The sequence below is a fragment of the Mobula birostris genome, chromosome 5 (genome assembly GCF_030028105.1).
Source record: "Mobula birostris isolate sMobBir1 chromosome 5, sMobBir1.hap1, whole genome shotgun sequence".
NCBI classification, from domain to species: domain Eukaryota; kingdom Metazoa; phylum Chordata; class Chondrichthyes; order Myliobatiformes; family Myliobatidae; genus Mobula; species Mobula birostris.
In genome coordinates this window covers 11074150-11099913 of record NC_092374.1, presented here as the reverse complement: position 1 = coordinate 11099913, position 25764 = coordinate 11074150, and the positions used below count along the sequence as shown (strand labels likewise).

At 43.0% G+C, this 25764-nt stretch overlaps 1 protein-coding gene across 1 annotated transcript in view; it reads right to left on the bottom strand.

Annotated features, from left to right (window-relative positions):
• The window catches only part of LOC140197544 (G protein-coupled receptor kinase 6-like), a 185599-nt gene that overhangs the window by 38224 nt on the left and 121611 nt on the right, over positions 1–25764 (bottom strand). The window contains exons 3-5 of the mRNA XM_072257614.1: positions 25563–25675; positions 6885–6962; positions 4673–4773 (exon numbers count right to left, since the gene is read on the bottom strand). Of these exons, the coding sequence (XP_072113715.1) occupies positions 4673–4773; positions 6885–6962; positions 25563–25675 (292 nt within the window). The remainder of the gene's footprint in view (positions 1–4672; positions 4774–6884; positions 6963–25562; positions 25676–25764) is intronic.

Sequence of the window (25764 nt, the reverse complement as noted above, 5' to 3'; positions counted from 1 at the left end):
CTCCTCAGCATGAAGAGCACATCCAAAAGCTGGCATCCATCATTAAGGACCCCCATCACCCAGGACATGCCCTCTTCTCATTGTTACCATCAAGGAGGTACAGGAGCCGGAAGACACACATCCAATGTTTTAGGGACAGCTTCTTCCCCTCCACCATCAGATGTTTGTACAGTCCATGAACACCACCTCACTATCGTGCTCTCTTTCCATGCTACTAACTTTTTAAATATATATTTCTGATTGTAACCGAGTTATTTTCTATGTATTGCACTGTGCTACTGCTGCAAAGCAAACTTCATGACATTTCTCAGTGATAATAACCCTGAAACTGATTAAAGGAGCCATGTGAAGATGAGTTTTTCTTCTGTGGAAGCCATGAAGGCAAATTTGTTGTCAGAAAGACTCATGGGTGCAGTTGAAACTGCCACCTCAGCAAGGGCGGCACTAAAACGTTACTGAAGAGCTCACCCATTACAGTATGGAACCAGTTCAGTCCTGTAGGCTGCACTCAAACTTTCTGTGGCAAGGCACGAGTCAGTAATCACCCATTTTAGGAAATCACTCTGAGCTGCTTCTTAATTAACACTTCTCTTTCCTCTATCACCTTCACTCCTCCTCTGCCATCCTCAACCTCCACCCTCTCCAATAAATAAAAGGGAGCCGTTACTTTAACCTTCAGTCGTTTTATGGGATGAACAGTTTATGCTGCACATGCTGGTAACACATAGGAGCAGAATTGGGCTATCAGGCCCAATGGGCTACTCTGTGCTGGGTAGAATACACCCAGGACGGCTCACAAACAAATTTCATTTGTGTAACAACTGACGAAAAATGAAACAACTTCTCAGTCAGAACAGAACATCTAGAAATAACTCCACCCACAACTTCAAAGCACTTCCAACAGCTGGACAAAAACGCCAGTGATGAGTGGAAACAGCAAAACCAACACACGCCAGACAGGGGAGACATTTGCAAGGTAGAAGAAAAAGAGCCTGGGAAGGGCGGGCTAATTGTTTCACGTCCCAACCCTCACCACCATTTACATTAACACAGTGGTTACAGAGAGCCAGAAGCACAAAGTCCCTCTGCAAGGAAACAGGGGAATAGGCCCTTCAGCTCAGTGGGTCCATGTTGACCAAGATGTCACGGTAGCGTGATGGTTAACGAGATACTGCTACAGCTTCGGAAGCTGGATTTTGGAGTTCATTTCCGGCGTCCTCTTTAAGGGGTTTGTACATTCTCCCCATAAACCGTGGACTTCTCCCACAGTCCAAAGACATAATGGTCAGCTGGGTAAAGTTCAAAATAAATTTATTATCGAAGTACATTTATGTCACCACATACAACCATGAGATTCATTTTCCTGCTGACAATCCCAGTAAATAAATGTAATTCAATGGAATCAATGAAAGAACACACCCAACAGGACAGACAACCAACGTGCAAAGAAAAACAACTGCAAAAGAGAGGGAAAAAAGAAATAATAATAATAAAAAAACATCCCTCAACCATATGGCTCTTGAACCATAGGGGGATTGTCGTCGTCACGGCTGTCCCTCGAGGCCGAGGATGATGGTCTTCGTTCTGTTGATCTACTTATGGGCTCTCAAGTGGCTTATGAGTCCAATCTTGGCTTTGAAAGTTCTTCCGCATTCAGGACAGGTAGTTCCAGATGGCAGATCCGGCTTTGGTTGTTGCTGCCTCTCTCTCCATTTTCATCTCTTTCCTTCTAATTCTGCACATCTGTTGGCTTTGAAAGTTGCTGTTCCTTCTCGGATGATGGCTTGCCAGAATTTCCTGTCCTTGGCATTGGTTTCCCAATTGTTGATGTCGATGTTACATTTCTTCATGTTGACGTCTTTGAATCACTTCTGTTGTCCGCCTCTTTTACGTTTGCCTTCTTTAAGCTGGGAGTAGAAGATTTGTTTCAGCAGATGTTCGTCTTTCATCATAGGGGATACCTTCACTCATATTAAGAACATGAGATGAAGAGTCCTTGAAAGTGAGTCTATAAGTTGTGGGAGCAGTTCAAAGATGAGGCAAGTGAAGTTGAGTGAAGTTGTCCCCTTTAAACCTTTCGAATCAACGTCCCGTGTAATCACTCCTCCAATCCAGAGGGTGATGCTACCAGTCACAATGCTGTACTCACGATAGGCAGATGTACCTTTTCCTATACAAATAACTCGCATTCCAGACCTTTCGTAACCTCAGTATCACAAAGCACTTGGTCAAGAATGATGTCGTTAAGATTGTGTTCAATAGATTCCAACATACTACCATCACAGCCTGTTATGGGAACTCCAACACCCAGAAACACACGAGGTGTCAGAGAGCGGTGAACTCGGCCAGTTCCACCACGACATGGCTCGCCCCAGCATACAGGAAACCTACATGTAGTGATGACTCAGGAAGATGACAGCTTCAAGGAAGCCACTGCCTGGGCTGTGCCCTCTTTGATGGTGCCATCAGGCAAGAGGTCTTTGGCTTCCGGCCTCCGGTGGCACTGTGGATTCACAGACTTCCCCAGTGGACTTGCAGAGGTTCACACAGTTGGTTCTTGAACCAACTTGATAAAACTTAATTCTACTTGGATAACCTGCACTAATGTCACTATGTTCATTTTTGTTACTTCTGCTTCGCAAGTTACGTATAATTTATGCTGATTTTAGGTTTATGTAACAAGTCCTATCTGGGCTGTGGCTGCAAAGAGCTCATTTTCATGCCATTTATACCCTGGGTATGTCTGCCCACGACAATCAACCTCCTGACACAGATGCAGAAATTCTTCGCAAAAGCCATGGCTATCTCGACAGAAGCACAGAAGAGATAAAACAGCAAAATCAGCGATGGTACACGGCAAAAGGAAGGGTAATAATGACAACTGTTAAACTCTTACCACTGATACTGGTATATCAGCTGCCCAGCACGCCCACTCTTTTCTCTTTGTTGTATGCTGCCTGGCATAATCACAGTGCAATCCAGCTATGGCTCTTAAATTAGCTTTGTTAACCTTCAGTATTCAGGCTGAATCATATATAAAAAAAATCTGCAGACAGCTCAAAGGAAGGGAAGGACCAGAAACGGGTTCAGTAGAATCAGACACATACACACACGCACACCATAACCATAAAACATAGGAGCAGAATTACTCTATTCGGCCCATCGAGTCTGTTCCACCTTTATTTCCCCTCTGAATCCCACTCTCCTGCCCTCTCTCCGTCACACTAGGTTTGGGCATGCTCATGCCAAGTGCGTGGAAGAAGAGTTTCAGAAAAAAAGCTATTAACATTCAAGTTTACTTATCGCGTGTACATCGAAACTTACAGTGAAATGTGTTGTTTCTGTGAACAACCAACACACCCGAGGGTGTGCTGGGGGCAGCCTGCAAGTGTCACTGTACACTCTGGTGCCTGCACAGCATGCCCACAAAGCTCGGCAGAACAACACAGAACACAACAAAAAAGAACAGCAATGCCAGCCCGTTCCTGCCTCCCACCCACACACTCAGTCCTCTCAGCCCAGGGCAGGCCATCTTCAGCCTCCAGCGACCTCACGGATTCACAGACAAAGGGCTATCGACTTCCCCAGTGGACACGCAGAGATTTGCAGAGTGGGCTCTCGATCAAACCTGATAAACCCGAAAACTACCTTGGACAACCTGCACTAATGTCACTTACCACTCAACGTATCTTTACCTCCTCCGCCCGCCCCCCCACCAGGATCACTCCCTCCGTGATTCCGCTACATTGGAGAGGCCCGTGGTAATTGAGGGACCACTTTGATGAGCACCTCCGTTCCATCCCCCAAAAATGGAACTTCCCAGTGGCCAAACAATTTAATTCCAATTCCCATTTTGATATGTCTGTCCATGGCCTCCTCTTGTGCCAAGATGAGGCCACCCTCAGGGTGAAGGAGCGACACCTCGTACTCCATCTGGGTAGCCTCCAATCTAATGGCATAAATATCAATTTTCCCTCCTCCTTTCAATATTCCCTACTCTGGCCCGTTACCCCTTCTCACCTGTCTACCACTTCCCCCTGGTCCCCTCCTCCTTCCCTTTCTTCCATGGTCCTCTCTCCTCTCCTATCAGATTCTTTCCGCCCTAGCCCTTTACCTTTCTCACCCACCTGGCTTCACCCATCACCTTCCAGCTATCCTCCTTCCCCTCCCCACACCTTTTTATTCTAATGTCTTCCCCCCTCCTTTCCAGTCTTGAAGAAGGGTCTCGGCCTGAAACGTCGACTGTTTACTTTTTTCCACTGATGCAGCCTGAACTATTGAGTTTTTCCAGCATCTTGTGTGTGTTCCTAATGTCATTATGTTCATTGCTATTAATTCTGTCTTGCAAGTTATTCATAATTTATGTCAATTTAAGTTTATCTCCTGGGGTGTATGGGTTTCGGGGGGGGGGGTGGATCCTCTGATGAAGAGTCTTGTTGTGTCTGTTCTAGGGCAGTTCACCTTTAGTCCCCACCTGCCACTCAGCTCTCACCTGTGTTTGTATGCACCAGCGGCCAGATCCAAGTGCATCATTTTGACAGGCTGAATCAGGTGAGGATAGCTGTTGGGGCCTCATATCCCGGTGAGACAGGGACATCCCTGCCCTACCATGCAAAGTCAACTTCCAATCCGTGCAAATACAGCACACGTATGTAGAACTCCATAAACTTACTTTGCACACTCTGTAAAGAGTTCTTTGCAAGGACTCTGTTCCAGTTTCTCTTTGCATTGCTTTATGGTGTCCACAGGCACTTCAGGTAAATGGGCCGCTGACTGCAAACAGATATTGTCAGCATTAATCAGATTTTTTAAAATTTCAAAATATACTTACATTCAAAAATATAATTATATACAATAAACCATTCAATGACTCTCAATCCTTCACAGATATTTCCATTACGGACTTTATATTTCCACACTTTTAGCCACCCACGTGGCACTCTGTTGTTTACTCTTTCCACACCATTGTTGATGGGTATACTCCCCGCCACCCAACCCCTCCCACTCCCATGGGTGGAGAAACCTATACCATGGTCCTTCCCCACTGGGCCCTTGCGGTGGCTGCACCGAGTTTCAGTGCGTCCCTCAGCATGCACTCCTGCAGCCGAGAATGTGCCAGTCGGCAGCATTCTCCCACGGACATCTCCATGTGCTGGTAGACCATCAAGTTTCGGGCCGACCAAAGAGCGTCTTTCACCGAGTTGATGATCTGCCAGCAGCACCGGATGTTGGTCTCCGTGTGCGTCCCCGGGAACAGCCCATAGATCAGAGAGTCCTCTGTTACGCAGCTGCTGGGGATGAAACGTGACACTACCCCGTCCATCCTCCTCCACACCCTCTCTGCGAATTGACAGTGTGCAAAGAGGTGGGTCACAGACTCCTCCTCACTGCAGTCCTCCCGTGGGCAGTGGGGTGTGGAGACGACGTTCCGGGCGTACAAGAGGGATCTAACTGGGATATCTTCTTTCAGAAATCTGAACACTCTGCCACCTCCCAGATCTCCCCCCATATGAAGCACCAGTAGCATTATACTGTTCACTATTTAACTTGTGATGTAAACGCACCTTATCATTTGGTCATTTATTTGTGACAATATTACTTTATGTGTTGTGTGTGAGAGTTAGATGCAATGTGTTGTGCACCTTGAAACAAGGAACATTGTTTCGTTTGGCAATATACATGAAGACAATTTAAATGATTATAACTTGACCAATCAGAACAACCACCAGGGTAAATGGTCTTTTATCTCAGGGTAGAAATGTCTATTAGAGCAGCACAATCATGTAGAGGTTCATGTGACACTTTAGAGCTCCAGCAATCGGCATTCAATTCCCGTCACTGCAAATGAGGAATTAGTATGTTCTCCCCAAGACCGCGTTTCCTCCCACATTCAAAGACACAGGAATTAGGGTCAGTAAGTTGTAGACACAGTACTTTGGCGTTGGAAGCATGGCAACACTTGCGGGCTGCCCCAGCACATACCCAGAATGTGTTGGTCATTGACATAAACAATGTATTTCACTGGAAGTTTTGATGTACGTGTGACAAATAAAACTAATCTATCTTTAAGCCGTCTCTATTTCCTGAGGAGACTGAGGTCCTTTAACATCTGCCAGACGATGCTGAGGATGTTCTACGAGTCTGTGGTGGCCAGTGCTATCATGTTTGCTGTTGTGTGCTGGGGCAGCAGGCTGAGGGTAGCAGACACCAACAGAATCAACAAACTCATTCATAAGGCCAGTGATGTTGTGGTGATGGAACTGGACTCTCTGACGGTGGTGTCTGAAAAGAAGATGCTGTCCAAGTTGCATGCCATCTTGGACAATGTCTCCCATCCACTACATAATGTACTGGTTGGGCACAGGAGTACATTCAGCCAGAGACTCATTCCACCGAGATGCAACACTGAGCATCATAGGAAGTCATTCCTGCCTGTGGCCATCAAACTTCACAACTCCTCCCTTGGAGGGTCAGACACCCTGAGCCAATAGGCTGGTCCTGGACTTATTTCCAACTGGCATAATTTACATATTACTATTTAATTATTTATGGTTTTATATTGCTATATTTATACTCTACTCTTGGTTGGTGCAACTGTAGTGAAACCCAATTTCCCTCGGGATCAATAAATTATGTCTATCTATCTAAATACTAGAGGGCATAGCTTTAAGGTACAAGGGTTAAAGTTTAAAGGAGATGTGCGGGACAAATTTTTAGTTTAAGTACAAGAGTGTGGTAGATGCTTGGAATCCGCTGCCAGAGATGGTAGTGGGAGCAGATATGACAGTGAAGTTTAAGGGGTTTGGAGACAGGCAATGGAGGGTTAAGCATTACATACAGGTAGATTGGAGGAAAAGTGTAGAGATAAACTACAGAAAGCATACCCCATTGTTGAAATAGGTCTCCAGGAGATGAAGACCACAATCCTGTCTCTTCTCATCTGGAGCCACTTGATAATCTGCCTGGAAACAAAACAGATCACCAACAGCGTCAGCAATACAGTGGAGCAAAGGTACAAATACAAGCAGCCTCCTGCTTTCACTCAGAAAGGGTCTTCAACATGCAACATTACTTCCGTCTCTCGTTCCACAAATGCCCGACTTGCTGAGTATTTCCACTATTTTATTATCACGCAAAGAAACAAAAACGTAGTTGAGTTGGAGGTGTATTAAAAAAAGAAAGACTACAGGTATTGATGATCTGGGTCGACACACATAAAAAGCCGGAGGAACTCAGAAGGTCCAGCTGCATCTGTGGAGGAGAATACACAGTCGCTGTTTTGGGTCCAGAACTTTCTTCATCAGGTGCCTCCATGGATGCTGTCTGACTTGTTGAGTTCCCCAGCATTTTGAGTACATGTTGAATTAGGTTACTCACATCCACAACCCCACATCACAAACAATGACACTTTAGCAATAATAATTCTACTATTTTATAGAACACTACAGACCCTTCCACCTACGACATTGAGCCGATCTTTTAATTTACTGTAAGATCAATCTAATCCTTTCCTCCTAAATAGACCACCTTTCTTCTATCATCTGTGTGCCCGTCTAAGATGTTTTAAATGCTCCTAATGTTACGTCTGGGTGGCGGAGTGGAGATATGTCTCTACCAAAGGAGGTGAAAGGCAATCCTTCCCTCTGCTAGCCTGCAGATCATCCTTGGGCAGAGTGTAGCATCTCCCATCAGTCAGGGTCACTTGAAGTCATGGAATCAGGTGGTGGATGGTCGTATGAGCAGCTGGTGCATATCACAAGTTATGTGACCTCTGTCGCCAGGCAGACAACCTCTGAAGAGTATTGATAATGGCTGTAAAGACACTGCCCAGAAGAAGGCAATGGCAAACCATTTCTGTAGAAAAAATTGCCAAAAACAATCATGATAAAACCATGATCACCCACATCATACGGCATGGCATGTAATGAATGAATTAATGTATCTGCCCCTACCACCAACCCTGGCAGTCCATCCACACACCCACCACTCTGTGTATAAAAACCTATTTCTGATATCCCACCTTCCTCCACTCACCTCAATATCCTCTGGCATTATCCATTGGCATCCTGGGGGAGAAAGGTGCTGGCTGTCCTCTCTATCTATGGTAATTAATTTAAATTTGTATATTATTGATAAATGTCAATTTAAATGGGTAATTAATTTGGTAAATTGGTTTATTATTGTTGCATGTAATATGATTCAGATCATTTCACTCCATCAGAGCACTGAGGTAATACAAGGGAGAACAATAACAGAATGCAGAATAACGTGTGACAGTTACAGAGATTACGCCCCCTTCCCCCGGTATTCTTTTCAGTTGCACATCTGGAAACTTGGCTCTTCACTGCTTTCATTCTGGCGATTTTCCCACTATTTTTAATATGCCCTCCTTTGTACCACAAGAGGCTCATTTCTGTCCGTTCCCTTTTGCTCTGCATTTGCTTAAAACCCATCACATCTCCAAAGCTATCGGGTGAAACATTAACCTTTTCTCCCTGCTTAGATACAGTACGTTGTCTGACTTAAACAGTTCCAGCACTTCATTTCATGTTTTCAACCTGGGCAGATTCAACTTTATGTATACATATTAGAAATTTGCTGTGGCGTGTTGGCACAACATGCGACAAAAAACATTCAACATTATAATGAAGAACTATAAAAAAATAAACTTGAACATGGCCAAGTATTAATTATGTCACGTACCCCGTGATGGGAATAAAGAACCAGCAGAGATGAAAAACACTTTGGAGTCCAGTATTGCTATAAACTAATAATATTTATTAGTAACTACACAATACAGTAACATAAATGTAGATAAATCAAACGGGTTAGCAATGATTATATATATAAGTAAGTAAATCAGTAAGTGTGGAAATATATGTGAAAAACTAAGCTTCTTTAGGTCTAGGGGTAAAAAGATAGTCTTACGATGATGAGTAAAGTTCAGTTCAGTTCAGTTCAGTTCAGTTCGTGGTACTGAGTTGAGTAGTGGTGGAGACAGAAAGAGGGGGAGAGATTTGAGTCTTCAGGTGAGCTGACGCCGTCGATCTTCTCGTTGTCCATCGAACTCCTTTAAAAGTCACCGACTGTGACTTCAACAAAGGGGACCGGTTTTCTGTGGTGGAGCATTCACCCAGGTGAGGGTGGACACATGGACAACTCCCCACGAGTCACTGCCCTTTTCTTTTCACTGCAAGAGCCACTGATCGATCTTCCAAAAAGCCACTTTTTCTGCGGGCACAACAAAGCTCATTCAGTGTCCAAAACATGTGTCTGAGGTCTATATCATCTGACCTCCTATTTTATCTTCCCGTGCTGAGCACCAACTGTCATTCAAATAACTCCCCCTTTCTCTCTCTGTGTAAGAAATGTACAAGCAGGCGAATGTCCTTGGGAAGTATCAACACGCTGCTGAAAAATCATAACATCGATTGTCCATCAAATAACACCGCCTTCGGTCACCATAGCAACTTAGGAGCTGCTCGATTCCATCTCGAACTCAGCAGAAATCCAAAAGTTAGCCAGTTCTTTCTCGTGCCTTAAAGTGACAGTCCAACAGTTAGTCTTCATCTTTCGCTCTCTTTTTTTCCCCCTCTCTCTCTTTCCAAAAGCACAGTTCATAGGGGTAATTCAGAATCCCGTCACAAAATTATAGGATTATAGCACAGACGAGACCATTCTGTACGCCATGACTGCTCCAGCTCTGTGCAAGACATATACAGAGAAAGGTTCCAGAAAAGGGCTAGCAACATCATGAAGGATTCCAACCACCCTGATCATGGACTGTTTATCCCACTCCCATCAGGGAGGAGGTTAGATGGCATCCATGCCAAGACCACCAGACTCAAAAACAGTTACTTTCCCCAAACAGTGAGGCTGATCAACACCTCCACTCACTAACCCACCCCTCCACACCCCCCACCACACTACTTTATCATTTCCTGACGGTCACCTTATGTACAGGTACTCCTGTGCCCAGTGTCACTTTATGGACATACAATCAGTCTTTGTATACAAGCAACGCTATGTATTTATATTTATTGCATTTTTTTTATTATTGTGTTCTTTATCCTGTGTTTTCATCATAATGATACTGCATCAGATCTGGAGTAACAATAATCTCGTTCTCCTTTACACTTATGTACAGGAAATGACATTAAACAATCTTGAATCTGTGTGAGAATTACTCTGGAAGAGCAGAATCCGCAGTGGTAATCACTACCCTCTCCATCATGGTCTCATCCCTCCCTTCCATCCAGTCTACCTTCATGATGCACTGCATCACTCCCAGTACAGGCAAGAGAGGGGGTATGCCACGGACATACAGTACTTAGCAAAAGTCTTAGGCACATACGTATAGATAAGAGTGTCTAAGACTTTTTCAACAGTACCATAGTAATCTTATGTATTTCACCATACTGCTGCCACACAAAAAAAACAAATTTCGCGACATATGTGAGTGATGCTAAATGTGATTCTGATACGGGTCTCTACTGTGGACTGAGAGTGGGAAGAGGGCAGGGAGAGAGGAATCATGGTTTGGAAAAGGGGAGAGAGCAGGAAGCATCAGAGAGACATTCTGTAATGATCAATAAACCAGTTGTTTGAAATCCAATGACCTTGCCTGGTGACTCAGGGCTGGGCATGTCTGCACCCACACCACCCCCACCCTTGGCCCTGACACTCTGTTCTGCCGAAGACTGTACCATCTTTAGCTTGAAGCTTTAAACCAAGCAGTTTTGGGCAACAATACCGTGAAAAAAAGTGGGTCATTGTAGAAACAATTCAGGAGGAGATTCCTTTCAACCTGTATCTACCAAATCACTCAGACTTGCAGGTCTTTCAACCCATCAGGTACATGTTGACAATCAAGCATTATAAGCACTAATCCTCTTTTACTCTGCTCGTATTCCCATCAACTCTGTCCCGATTCCACCATTCACCTTCCTACACCGTAGGAGAATTCGACATTGGCCAAATACACACACCTTTGTTTTGAGGGAGGAAAACCAGTAACATTCAGGTGATACCCGAGATCAGAGGAGAACGTGTCAGCCCAACAGAGGCAGCACTGGACTTGCACGTGTCCAGGACAAAGAAGCAAGAATGAAAAATTCCATCAGGGACCTTCCACCACCCAGGCCATGCTCTCTCCTCACTGCTGCCATCAGGGAGGTAGTACAGAAGCCTCAGGGTTCACAGCACCAGGTTCAGGAACATTTATTACTCTCAACCATCAGGCTCTTGAATCAGAGGGGATAACTTGATTCAACTTCACTCTCACGTTCTTATAGTCATAGTCATAGTCATACTTTATTAATCCCTGGGGAAATTGGTTTTCGTTACAGTTGCTCCATAAATAATAAATAGTAATAGAACCATAAATAGTTAAATAGTAATATGTAAATTATGAAATAAGTCCAGGACCAGCCTATTGGCTCAGGATGTCTGACCCTCCAAGGGAGGATTGTAAAGTTTGATGGCCACAGGCAGGAATGACTTCCTATGACGCTCTGTGTTGCATCTCGGTGGAATGAGTCTCTGGCTGAATGTACTCCTGTGCCCAACCAGTACATTATGTAGTGGATGGGAGACATTGACCAAGATGGCATGCAACTTAGACAGCATCCTCTTTTCAGACACCACCATCAGAGAGTCCAGTTCCATCCCCACAACATCACTGGCCTTACAAATGAGTTTGTTGATTCTGCTGGTGTCTGCCACCCTCAGCCTGCTGCCCCAGCACACAACAGCAAACATGATCGCACTGGCCACCACAGACTCGTAGAACATCCTCAGCATCGTCCAGCGGATGTTAAAGGACCTCAATCTCCTCAGGAAATAGAGACAGCTCTGACCCTTCTTGTAGACAGCCTCAGTGTTCTTTGACCAGTCCAGTTTATTGTCAATTCGTATCCCCAGGTATTTGTAATCTTCCACCATGTCCACACTGACCCCCTGGATGGAAACAGGGGTCACCGGTACCTTAGCTCTCCTCAGGTCTACCACCAGCTCCTTAGCCTTTTTCACATTAAGCTGCAGATAATTCTGCTCACACCATGTGACAAAGGTTTCTACCATAGCCCTGTACTCAGCCTCATCTCCCTTGCTGATGCATCCAACTATGGCAGAGTCATCCGAAAACTTCTGAAGGTGACAAGACTCTGTGCAGTAGTTGAAGTCCGAGGTGTAAATGGTGAAGAGAAAGGGAGACAAGACAGTCCCCTGTGGAGCCCCAGTGCTGCTGATCACTCTGTCGGACACACAGTGTTGCAAGCACACGTACTGTGGTCTGCCAGTCAGGTAATCAAGAATCCATGACACCAGGGAAGCATCCACCTGCATCGCTGTCAGCTTCTCCCCCAGCAGAGCAGGGCGGATGGTGTTGAACACACTGAAGAAGTCAAAAAACATGACCCTCACAGTGCTCGCTGGCTTGTCCAGGTGGGCGTAGACACGGTTCAGCAGGAAGACGGTGGCATCCTCAACTCCTAGTCGGGGCTGGTAGGCGAACTGGAGGGGATCTAAGTGTGGCCTGACCATAGGCCGGAGCAGCTCCAGAATGAGTCTCTCCAGGGTCTTCATGATGTGGGAGGTCAATGCCACCGGTCTGTAGTCATTGAGGCCGCTGGGGCACGGCGTCTTCGGCACAGGGACGAGGCAGGACGTCTTCCACAATACAGGAACCCTCCGGACCCTCAGGCTCAGGTTGAATACATGGAGAAGTACTCCACATAGCTGAGGGGCACAGGCTTTGAGCACCCTGGTACTGACACCATCCGGTCCTGCAGCCTTGCTTGGGTTGAGACGTTTCGGCTGTCTTCTCACCTGTAGAGCTGTGAAGCCCACCGTGGTGGTTTCGTGTGGGGAAGGGGTATAGTCATGAGAGCAGGGTGGGGGACTGTGAGGAGGGGTAGGAGGGGAGAGTGGAATACATATCTTATGTTCTAGATATTTATTATTTATTATTATTGTTATTTTGAGTGTTTTTTTTGTACAGTATTTTCACTGTTCGTTCTCTTTTGCACTTTGGGACTTCTTTATCGTGTGTGGTTTTTCAATGATTCTATCGTGTTTCTTTGTATTTAAGACCACAAGATGGAAGGGCAGAATTAGACCACTTGGCCCAGGTTCCGGTGACGTCATCGTCCAGAATGGCAGCTTAAATCAATAGCTCCTCTGGAAAAACGCATATATTGCCCTGTTAATCCATCAAAGATCTTTCGAAAATATCTGAATTGATAAGGGGGGGGGCAAGAATGGGGAAAGAGAATAGAGATTAAAAAAGCCTCACTGTGGAGCCTATGGTCGAGGGAGATGCAGTCTGCGGCTCTCCTACCCGAACGCGTGCTAGCGAGGCTGACGATGGGCCTCGTTCAGGCGAAGCAGCAAATATGATAAAAATTCTGGAAGAGATATGGGGATTCCAAAAAGATATAAAACAGCAACTCAATGATATCAAGTCACAGCTCGCCAATATCAATCAAAATATAGTGGTGGCAGAGACTCAAATTGAGAAGGTGGAACATCGCGTGCGAAACGTGGAACAGATACTAAGTAAGACGATAAAAATATTAAATCAACAAGAAAGTAAACTGATTGGTCAAGAGGGAAGATCACAACGGAAAAATATCAGTATATACAATGTTCCCAAAGGAGCGGAGGGTTTGTCTATGATGGAGCTTGTAGGAAAGTAACTGCGGGACACGCTAGAGATTCCCTCCACTATGGAGCTTGAAACTGAGAGAGCGCATCGTGTACTCGTCCCGAGGCCTACTGGAGACAGAGAAGATAAGCCACGCTCAATAGTAATTAGATTCCTTCGATACAATGCCAAGGCAGAGATTCTACGAAGGGCGTGGGGTAAAAAGAGGGTGTTTTTGGATGGGAAATTAATATATTTCGATCAAGATTACCCTCCGGCGGTCCTGCAGAAACGTAAAGAATACTCTGCAGTAGGGCGAGTATTAAAGCAAGGAAAGATTAGATTCCAAACTCCGTACCTCGCTAAACTGCAGATGTTTTATGAAGATGGTATGCAACTGTATCAGGCAGTGGAAGAGGTGACTACAGACATGAGGAACAGAGGGCTGCCCGTCAGCATGATCAAACTGAGGGAAAGCCTGACTGAGCAGTTATCCCGATCTGCTTGGGAAATAGTAAGAGATCCGAGAAAGCAGGGGACGGGAGGAGCGTGAGAGAAGAATATCAGGAAGAGACTGAGAGTTTTCCAAAGACAGCCCTCACCCCCTCCAGAACAGCCATAAAGTTTGGCTAACTTTAAAAGTGTTGATAAGATAAACGGAAGCAAAAATAGATGGTGCTATACCTATTTCAAGAAATACTTAATATAATGTGGATTTTATATTACTCAATTTTTTTAATTCATTCATTCACTTCTCTTCCCCACCTAAATGAGAATATATATATATAGGAGGAATACACAGGGAAATCTTTTTTGTGTTATGGACATAGACTTGTTCACTTACTTTTATGGGTACTGTAACAAGGGCCCCCAGCTCACAGGGAGGAGGGGCTATCCCCCATGGCTAGATGTTTCCTCTAGCTCAACCCAGGGTCAGCTACTAGAGACTTCAGCCTTGGAATCACACTTTCGTTGCCTTTTTTAAAAATTATTCGCGTTTCTTGGTTCTCATTTGTTCAGGGAGTAGATTGATTAAGTTTTATTCTGCTAATTTCAGTGTTATATTGACAGGTAAATACACATGGCTAAGGACAAAGTAAAATACATTTCTTTTAATGTCAATGGGCTGTTAAATCCAACCAAACGCAGTAAAATTCTATCAAAGATGAAAAAAAAAGAACAAGTCCATGTAGCATATTTACAGGAAACTCACTTAAGTGATAATGAGCATGGAAAACTAAAAAGGATGGGCTTCACTAATTTGTTTTTCTCTTCATATAAATCAGGATATAGAAGAGGAGTTGCTATTCTTATCTCAAGCATGCTAAATTTTGAAAAAGTATTCAGAATGGGAGATAAGGAGGGCAGATATATTCTGGTAAGGGGGAATATAGATGGAAATTCAGTTACTCTATCGAATATATATGCACCCCCAGGAAGTGACATTAGTTTCTTTCAGAAAATTACTAATATTATGGTAACGGAAACAGAAGGTCTCCTGATATAGGGGGAGACTTAAATTTACAGTTACAACCAGTTAGACTCTTTCAATAGAAAAACCAACGAAACAAAATCCTTCCATAAGAGAGTTAATACACTTTTTGAGGATGTTGGTTTAATTGAGATATGAAGGGACCCTTTTCCCGACAGAAGGGATTACACTCATTATTCTGCCCCCTTATTAACCATATAACCATATAACAATTACAGCACGGAAACAGGCCATCTCGGCCCTTCCAGTCCGTGCCAAACTCTTACCCTATCCTAGTCCCACTGACCTGCACTCAGCCCATAACCCTCCATTCCTTTCCTGTCCATATATCTATCCAATTTAACTTTAAACGACAACATAGAACCTGCCTCAACCACTTCTGCTGGAAGCTCATTCCACACAGCTACCACTCTCTGAGTAAAGAAATTCCTCCTCATGTTACCCCTAAACTTTTGTCCTCTAACTCTCAACCCATGTCCTCTTGTTTGAATCTTCCCTACTCTCAATGGAAAAAGTCTAACCACGTCAACTCTATCAATCCCCCTCATAATTTTAAATACTTCTATCAAGTCCCCCCTCAACCTTCTACGCTCCAAAGAATAAAGATCTAACTTGTTCAACCTTTCTCTGTAACTTAGGAGATGAAACCCAGGCAACATTTTAGTAAACCTCCTCTGTACTCCCTCAATTTTATTGACATCTTTCCTATAATTCGATGACCAGAACTGTACACAATACTCCAGATTTGGCCTTACCAATGCCTTATACAAATTCAACATTACATCCCAACTCCTATACTCAATGCTCTGATTAATAAAGGCCAGCAAACCAAATGCTTTCTTCATCACCCTATCCATATGAGATTCCATCTTCAGGGAACTATACACCATTATTCCTAGATCCCTCTGTTCTAAAGCATTCTTTAAAGCCCTACCATTTACCATGTATGTCCTATTTTGATTAGTTCTACCAAAATGTAGCACCTCATATTTTTCAGCATTAAACTCCATCTGCCATCTTTCAGCCCACTCTTCTAACTGTCCTAAATCTCTCTGCAAGCTTTGACAACCTACTTCATCATCCACAACACCACCTATCTTAGTATCATCTGCATACTTACTAATCCCATTTACCAACCCATCATCTAGATCATTAATATGTATTACAAACACATTGGACCCAGTACAGATCCCTGAGGCAAACCGCTACACACCGTCCTCCAATCTGACACACAGTTATCCACCACTACTCTCTGGCATCTCCCAACTAGCCACTGCTGAATCCATTTTACTACTTCCATATTAATGCCTAATGATTGAACCTTCCTAACTAACCTTCCGTGTGGAACCTTGTCAAAGGCCTTACTGAAGTCCATATAGACAACATCCATCTGTACATACAAGAATAGACTATTTCAAAACATTTGGAAAAGACAAAGACAAAATAAACACCAGTGGAATTGGGACAATAGATGTAAGTGACCATGCACCAATAGATTTATCTGTTGATTTTGACCTACAACCAAAGAAAACTATTTGGAAACTAAATTCAAGTCTACTCAATGATCCCTATTTTAAGGAACAAATTAAAAAAGAAATTGGTCTTTACTTAGAATTCAATGACAATGGAGAGGTTTCACCCATTCTGTGGGATACTCTGAAGGCTGTCTCAGGAGGGAAAATTATATTGGTATCTTCATATAAGAAAAAAAAAGGAATACAACATTAGAGGAATTACAAAATAGGCTGAAGGAACTAGAAAAAAAACACAAATTGAATTTGGCACAGGATACATGACAGGAAATTTTTAAAATTAGGAATGAAATTAATAGTTTGGCTACGCAAGAAATCAGGAAAAAATTAATGTTTCTGAAACAGAGACATTATGAAAGTGGATCTAAGTCTATGAAAATACTGGCATGGAAACGGAAGAAAAAGATAGCAAAAAATACAATTCATGGAATTAGGGATCCAAGAACAAAAATGAAAAAAAGCTAAGAGAAATTCAAGAAGCTTTTGAAGTGTTTTACAAAACTCTATATTTCAAAGTTCCAGGGGGAAGCATAACCCAAATTGACACCTTCCTGAATTCTCTAGAGTTACCCACTTTAAGCGAAGAACAAAATAGAACAATGACTGCTGACATAACTGAAGTTGAACTAGAAGCTACAATTAGTAGGCTTAAATTAAGCAAGTCTCCAGGATCAGATGGATATATGGCAAAGTGGTACAAAGAATTTCAAAATGAGTTAATTCCTGTCTTACTCCCCACACTGAACTGGGCTCTAAAAAAAGGCACAAATGCCAACCAGCTGGAAGGAAACGATAATCTCAGCTATACCGAAAGAAGGCAAGGATAAAATGGAATGTGGGTCATTTAGACTAATATCCGTTCTTAATGTAGATTATGGATTAGTTACCTCCATCATGGCCAAACGATTAGAAGAGTTTCTACCCATACTGATACATAAGGATCAGACAGGTTTTATACAACAAAGCCAAACTCAAGACAACATCTGAAGGACACTTCACATTATGGATCATACACAAAAAAATAAAATCGAAGCAATAGTGATATGCGTGGATGCAGAAAAGGCATTTGATTCGGTTAATTGGAATTTTCTTTACAAAGTTTTCATAGATTTGGTTTCCATAACACAATTATTAAAACTATACAGGCACTATATGACAACCCTACTGCTAGGATTTAAATCAATGGATATTTATCAAATAGTTTTACCCTAGAAAGGGGCACGAGACAGGGTTGTGCATGGTCACCGCTACTCTTCGCATTATATCTGGAACCATTAGCTTAATACATCAGACAAAATGAAGATATCAAGGGAATTACTATTAAAGGGACAGAGCATAAATTGGCCTATTGCGCAGATGACATTTTGATCTATCTAGGGCAACCAACATACTCTTCACCTAAATTGATACAATCCTTTGAACAATATGGTCAATTATCAGGATACAAGATCAATATAGATAAAACTCAATTATTTTCATATAACTATAGCTCACCAAGAGAAATTGAAAGTAGATATCCCTGGGCATGGCAAACAGAGAATTTTAAATATTTGGGCATCATCAAAAATTTGGCAAAATTATCAGAATGCAATTATCAGCCTATATATATAAAAAAGGAAGATATAACATGATGGAACCTAACTCCTTTTTTTAGTCTTAGTTCAAGGATAGAATCTATTAAAATAAATATATTGCCCAGAATATTATATCCCTTTCAGACCCTACTAATCAGAATCAATTCAATTCAATGAATGGAACAAAATGTTATCAAGGTATATATGGCAAGGTAAAAGGCCAACAGTTCGGCTCAAAACTTTGCAATTAGCCAAGGAAAAGGGGAGATGGGGCATACCTTTTCTTACAGATCATTATTTTGCAGCATAGTTGAGAGCTGTGATATGTTGGTGCAACCCATCATATGACGCTCAATGGAAAAACATTGAGGAGGGGATACTTCCCATCCCCATACAGGCAACTTTGGCCGATAACAATCTACAAAGGTACATAAATACTATTGATAATCCATGGGTGAAATGGACTCTTAAAATATGGAAAACTATTATAAAAGAATATAAACTAGAGGGAGATATTGTAATTCTTAAATGGTGTGCATATGACTCGGATTTTACACCGAATAAACTGGATGCTGGATTTAAGGGCTGGACAGCTAAAGGAATAACAGTTCTTTGCAATACAATGAAAGAAGGAACACTGTTCAGTTTTGGAATGCTTAAAGAGAAACACCTATTAGAAAAACAAGACTTTTATCGGTAGTTACAGATGTGACAGTATGTTAATAGGAGGGTTAAAAATGTAACCAAGGCAAGTACATGTTTGATAGAGCTATTTGGAAAAGCATATAATTCAGGTAACGGTAGTAGAATCATTTCAAGCGTGTATAAGAGTTTGTCAAATCTTAAAACACATTCGACTTCATACATTAAAACAAAATGGGAGAAGGAAGGAGGGATAATTATATCTGAGGAAGAATAGACAATAATATGGAGGTATCAATGGAAGTGTACCAGTTCAGAGAAATGGAGGGAGTTTGGATGGAAAAACTTGATACGATATTTTATTACACCCTCTCGGAAATCCCATTATGATAGTAACCTCCCTGTTTGCTGGAGAAATTGTGAAAATCAAAATGCAAACCATTATCATATTTTCTGGGATTGCCCCATTATCAAAGACTATTGGAGTGGGATACACAATGCCCTACAAGACATTTTTAAATGTGAAATACCCTTAGAAAGTAAGACCATATATTTTGGGTATGTACCTCAAGAATGGTTGAAAAGAGATAAATATTTAATGAATACCTGTGCTTTGGCCTTTGACAAGGTCCCGCATGGGAGGTTAGTTAGGAAAATTCAGTCGCTAAGTATACATGGAGAGGTGGTAAATTGGATTAGACATTGGCTCGATGGAAGAAGCCAGAGAGTGGTGGTAGAGAATTGCTTCTCTGAGTGGAGGCCTGTGACTAGTGGTGTGCCACAGGGATCAGTGCTGGGTCCATTGTTATTTGTCATCTATATCAATGATCTGGATGATAATGTGGTAAATTGGATCAGCAAATTTGCTGATGATACAAAGATTGGAGGTGTAGTAGACAGTGAGGAAGGTTTTCAGAGCCTGCAAGAAGGACTTGGACCAGCTGGAAAAATGGGCTAAAAAATGGCAGATGGAGCTTAATACTGACAAGTGTGAGGTATTGCACGTTGGAAGGACAAACCAAGGTAGAACATACAGGGTTAACGGTAAGGCACTGAGGAGTGCAGTGGAACAGAGGGATCTGGGAATACAGATACAAAATTCCCTAAAAGTGGTGTCACAGGTAGATAGGGTCGTAAAGGGAGCTTTTGGTACATTGGCCTTTATTAATCAAAGTATTGAGTATAAGAGCTGGAATGTTATGATGAGGTTGTATAAGGCATTAGTGAGGCCGAATCTGGAGTATTGTGTTCAGTTTTGGTCACCAAATTACAGGAAGGATATAAATAAGGTTGAAAGAGTGCAGAGAAGGTTTACAAGGATGTTGCCGGGACTTGAGAAACTCAGTTACAGAGAAAGGTTGAATAGGTTGGGACTTTATTCCCTGGAGCATAGAAGAATGAGGGGAGATTTGATAGAGGTATATAAAATTATGATGGGTATAGATAGAGTGAATGCAAGCAGGTTTTTTCCACTGAGGCAAGGGGAGAAAAAAACCAGAGGACATGGTTTAAGGGTGAGGGGGGAAAAGTTTAAAGGGAACATTAGGGGGGGCTTCTTCAAACAGAGAGTGGTGGGAGTATGGAATGAGCTGCCAGACGAGGTGGTAACTGCGGGTTCTTTTTTAACATTTAAGAATAAATTGGACAGATACATGGTTGGGAGGTGTATGGAGGGATATGGTCCGTGTGCAGGTCAGTGGGACTACGCAGAAAATGGTTCGGCATAGCCAAGAAGGGCCAAAAGGCCTGTTTCTGTGCTGTAGTTTCTATGGTTTCTATGGAATATACTGCTGGTGGCTGGTAAAAAGACTTAGCAGGAAATGGTTATCACAGGAGAGCCCAACTTTAAACGCGTGGATGGAAATTACAATGGACATTTACAAAATGGAGAAGATAACAGCATCTGTTAATCATAAGTTGGAACAATTTGATTCATACTGGGAAAAATGGTTCAACTACATAACACCTCATAGGCCTGATTTTATTTTCACAAATCAATGAATATGTTGTAAAAAAAAAGATCACTTCCTACTTGTACATATTTTTCTCCTTTTGCTTGTTCTTTCTTTTCTGTCTTTTCTATAGGTGTATACCTCAGATAAATATTATGTGGAGATTTGTGGCAAATATGATGATATGATATATATGTACAATATCTGAAATACATCTTATGGAAATGTTTGTTTGATGATGAACTTCAATAAAAAATAAATTTCAAAAAAGAAGACCACTTGGCCCATCATGTCCACTCCACTGTTTGATGTGAATGCCTGCAAGAAGATGAATCTCAGGGTATGGTACAGTGACATATATGTACTTAGATAATAAAGTTATTTTGAACTTTGAAATCTTCGCGTTCACTACCCACCCAGCGAATTATCTTTTCCAAAAGCTCCCTTCTGCAAGGGGCTATATGCTATTAAAACAAAAACTTCACGCCAGCTTAAGAGTTTCTTTCCCCAGACAGTTAATCTGATCAACCAGTTAGCCCCCCACCCCCATCACTACACTCTACTGTAAACACTTTAAATCAATTTTGATAATGCTACTTACATTGTTAATACATGCAAGTATTTTTGTGTTTTTTAAAACTTGGGAGTTATAAAAAAAATTTTTTAAATTTGGTTCTTCCGGCCCAACAAGCCAAACTATCCAGCAACCTATCTATTTAACACTAGCCTAATCACAGGACAATTTACAATGACCAATTTACCTACCAATTGGTACGAGGAAACTCAAGTGGATCACAGATTGCACGAGAATTGAACTCTGGACTACAGAAGGCTCCAAACTGTAACTATGTTGTGCTGTCTGCTGCGCTACTGTGGTACCCATATTTGACGTTATCGTATTCCATATCTGTACTTCTAACTTTATTTTTATATAATTCTTTATTCTGTATAATTGTCGAATATTGTTTTTTTTGTTGCAAGCCGTGCCCCGACCAGCACAAATTCCTAACACATGTAAATATATGTAAATGAGGTTGACCCTTGTCTCAGGTCAGGATTGAACCCATAAACACATGAGATTCCGCAGTTGCTGGACATCCACACACACACACACACACACACACACACACACACAATGCTGGACGGACTTCAACAGGTCATGCAGCATCTATGGAAATGAATGAACAGTCGATATCTCAGGCCAAGACCCTTCTTCAGGACTGAAAAGGAAGGGGGAAGACGCCAGAATAAATAAGACGCCAGGTGGGGGGAGAAATTAGGTAATAGGTGAAGCCAGGTGGGCGAGAAAGATGAAGGGCTGGAGAAGAAGGAATCTGAAAGGAGAGGAGAGTGGACTATGGGAGAAAGGGAAGAAGAAGAGGCACCGGAGGGGGTGGGGAGGTGATAGGCAGGTGAGGAGAAGAGGTAAGAGGCCAGAGGGGGAATAGAAGATGGAAGGAGGAGGGGAAAAAATGATTGGAAGCAGAGATCAATATTCACATCATGAGTTTGGAGGTCACCCAGACGAGATATAAAGTGTTGCCCCTCCAACTGGAGGGTGACCTCATCATGATAAAAGGGGAGGCCATGGACCAACATGTCAGAGCAGGAATGGGGATAGAAACATAGAAACATAGAAAATAAGTGCAGGAGTAGGCCATTCGGCCCTTCGAGCCTGCACCGCCATTTATTATGATCATGGCTGATCATCCAACTCAGAACCCCGCCCCAGCCTTCCCTCCATACCCCCTGACCCCCGTAGCCACAAGGGCCATATCTAACTCCCTCTTAAATATAGCCAATGAACTGGCCTCAACTGTTTCCTGTGGCAGAGAATTCCACAGATTCACCACTCTCTGTGTGAAGAAGTTTTTCCTAATCTCGGTCCTAAAAGGCTTCCCCTCTATCCTCAAACTGTGACCCCTCGTTCTGGACTTCCCCAACATCGGGAACAATCTTCCTGCATCTAGCCTGTCCAATCCCTTTAGGATCTTATACGTTTCAATCAGATCCCCCCTCAATCTTCTAAATTCCAACGAGTACAAGCCCAGTTCATCCAGTCTTTCTTCATATGAAAGTCCTGCCATCCCAGGAATCAATCTGGTGAACCTTCTCTGTACTCCCTCTATGGCAAGGATGTCTTTCCTCAGATTAGGGGACCAAAACTGCACACAATACTCCAGGTGTGGTCTCACCAAGGCCTTGTACAACTGCAGTAGTACCTCCCTGCTCCTGTACTCGAATCCTCTCGCTATAAATGCCAGCATACCATTCGCCTTTTTCACCGCCTGCTGTACCTGCATGCCCACTTTCAATGACTGGTGTATAATGACACCCAGGTCTCGTTGCACCTCCCCTTTTCCTAATCGGCCACCATTCAGATAATAATCTGTTTTCCTATTTTTGCCACCAAAGTGGATAACTTCACATTTATCCACATTAAATTGCATCTGCCATGAATTTGCCCACTCACCCAACCTATCCAAGTCACCCTGCATCCTCTTAGCATCCTCCTCACAGCTAACACTGCCACCCAGCTTCGTGTCATCCGCAAACTTGGAGATGCTGCATTTAATTCCCTCATCCAAGTCATTAATATATATATATATATATAGGAATTAAAATAGTTGGCCACTGGGAAATTCCACTTTTGGCGGATGGAGCAGAGGCGCCCAAAAAGTGGTCTCCCAATTTACGTCAGGTCTCACCAGTGTACAGGAGGCCACATTGAGAGCACCGGATACAGTAGACAACCCCAACAGGTGAAGTATTGTCTCAGCTGAAAGGACTGAAATCATGTCATGGGAGCTCCATGTCTAAGGAACTGATTGTGGACTTCAGGAAGGGGAAGTCGAGGGAACACGCACCAGTCCTCATTGAGGGATCAGCAGTGGAAAATGTGAGCAGCATCAAGTTCCTGGTGTCAACATCTCTGAAGATCTCTCCTGGACCCACCATATTGATGCATTGTCTATATTTCATTTGGATTTTGAGGAGACTTGGAATGTTGCCAAAGACCAACAAACATCTACAGAAATAGTGGAAGTATTCTGACTGGTTACATCACCATCTGGTATGGAGGCTGTGATGCACTAGGTTGGAAAAAGCTGCAGAGGGCTGCAAAATCAGCCGGCTCCCCACCATCGAGGACATTTCCAAAAGGTGATGCCTCAAGGCATCCATCAATAAGGACCATCACCCTCCAGGACATGACCTCTTGTCATTACTACCATCAGTATGGAGGTACAGAAGCCAGCAGACAGACAGAAACACACTCACACCCACTCACTTTAGGAGCAGTTTCGTTCATTCACTAGAAGATTTCGGAATGGTCCATGAATAATAAATACCTTCTCGTTTATTATTTTGCTCTTTTTCAATTACTTATTCACCTACTTTTTTTCTTTTTTTCTACTTCTTTTTGTAAATTATTGTTTTCAATTTGTGACAAGAATACACATAGATTAAGATGTTAGCTGTCCTGTGTGATCAGCAGTTGGTCTGCCACCTGTCTTCAGGAGAGAGAGATAAGGAAAACAATGGGGCAGCATTTGGAGATGTGTAATGAAGGGATGGGAGAGAGAGTAACAGAAGGAGGGAGCTGTCAAGAGCGGCTCCCCCTTTGAACCCTGAACTGTTTGAAGTGATGGACAGGCGATACCCCAGCAGGGGGATAAAAAGGGACAGGTTCGCTAAGGCAACACACACACGACACCCGAGGTAACAAGACCCTGGAAGCGGTGCGTCTCTCACAAGTCGGTGGGAAGTACCGGGCCATAAACGCACGGGGTGGAAAGGCACGATCGGCGGGAACCTGGTGTGTGTCCACTCTTGCCTGGGTGCCCAGTTCAGCGCAGGGAAACGATCGTATCTGGAAACGGAGGGGTCACAGTCGGTGACCTCAGATGACATCACAAAGGACTCGCCTGACAGCTGACTGCGAAGGTCTGTGTGTGGAAGCTGTGTTGAATATTCATTCGTTTTGCTCTCTCTCTCCTTCCCCCACACTGTCCATCTCCCACGGCAGCGATTACTGCGAACTGAACTGAACTTTGCGTCACTTTGAAATTGGTCATTTGCCCCTAGACGATAGAGCTTGATTGATCCTGTTATCTTAATTCTGTGTACATGTATGTTTATCATTGCTGAACTGTTGCATTCATTATCCTTTTGATTAGAGTACTGTGTTGCTTGTTTCTTTAATAAAACTTTCTTAGTTCTAGTAATCCAGACTCCAACTGAGTGATCCATTTCTGCTGGTTTGGCAACCCAGTTACGGGGTACGTAACAAATTATATTGCACTGTATGGCTGCCAAAAAACAACAGGCATCACATCACAAAAGATTCTGCAGATGATGCTGGAAATTCAGAGTAATGCACACAACATGCTGGAGGAACCCAGCAGGTCTGGCAATAGTTATGGAAAGGAATAAAGAGTCGATGTTTTGGGCCTGATGAAGGATCTCAGCCTGAAACTTTGAAGTTTCACAACACCTGTCAGTGATAATGGAGCTAATTCTGATTCACTGTGACATCCAGTCTCCAGCTCTTGGATTGTCCCTGCATCATTTCAGGAGCTGTTTTCGATTCACTCATTGAAACCATACTGTAAATAATTATTGACAACTATTACCGATCAAGCCACGATCAGAAGGGGGAAGTGAAGTAGGCAAGTCATAGCCTTTTATCTTAGATTGAAATGCTGGTTAAGATTAAAGCCTTACCACTGCATCCAGGAACTCGATGCATCTCTTCAAATCGGGTCGTGACTCACAGAACTGCCGGAATAGGTGCCTGCCAATTGGCTGCTTCTCACAGAGGCTACTGTAGTCCCTTTCTGGAAAATAAAAACAAACACAATTCAACTCAAGACTACAGAGGTACAAGGCTGACAGTAAATTCCAAAAACAAATCGTGCAATAAAAA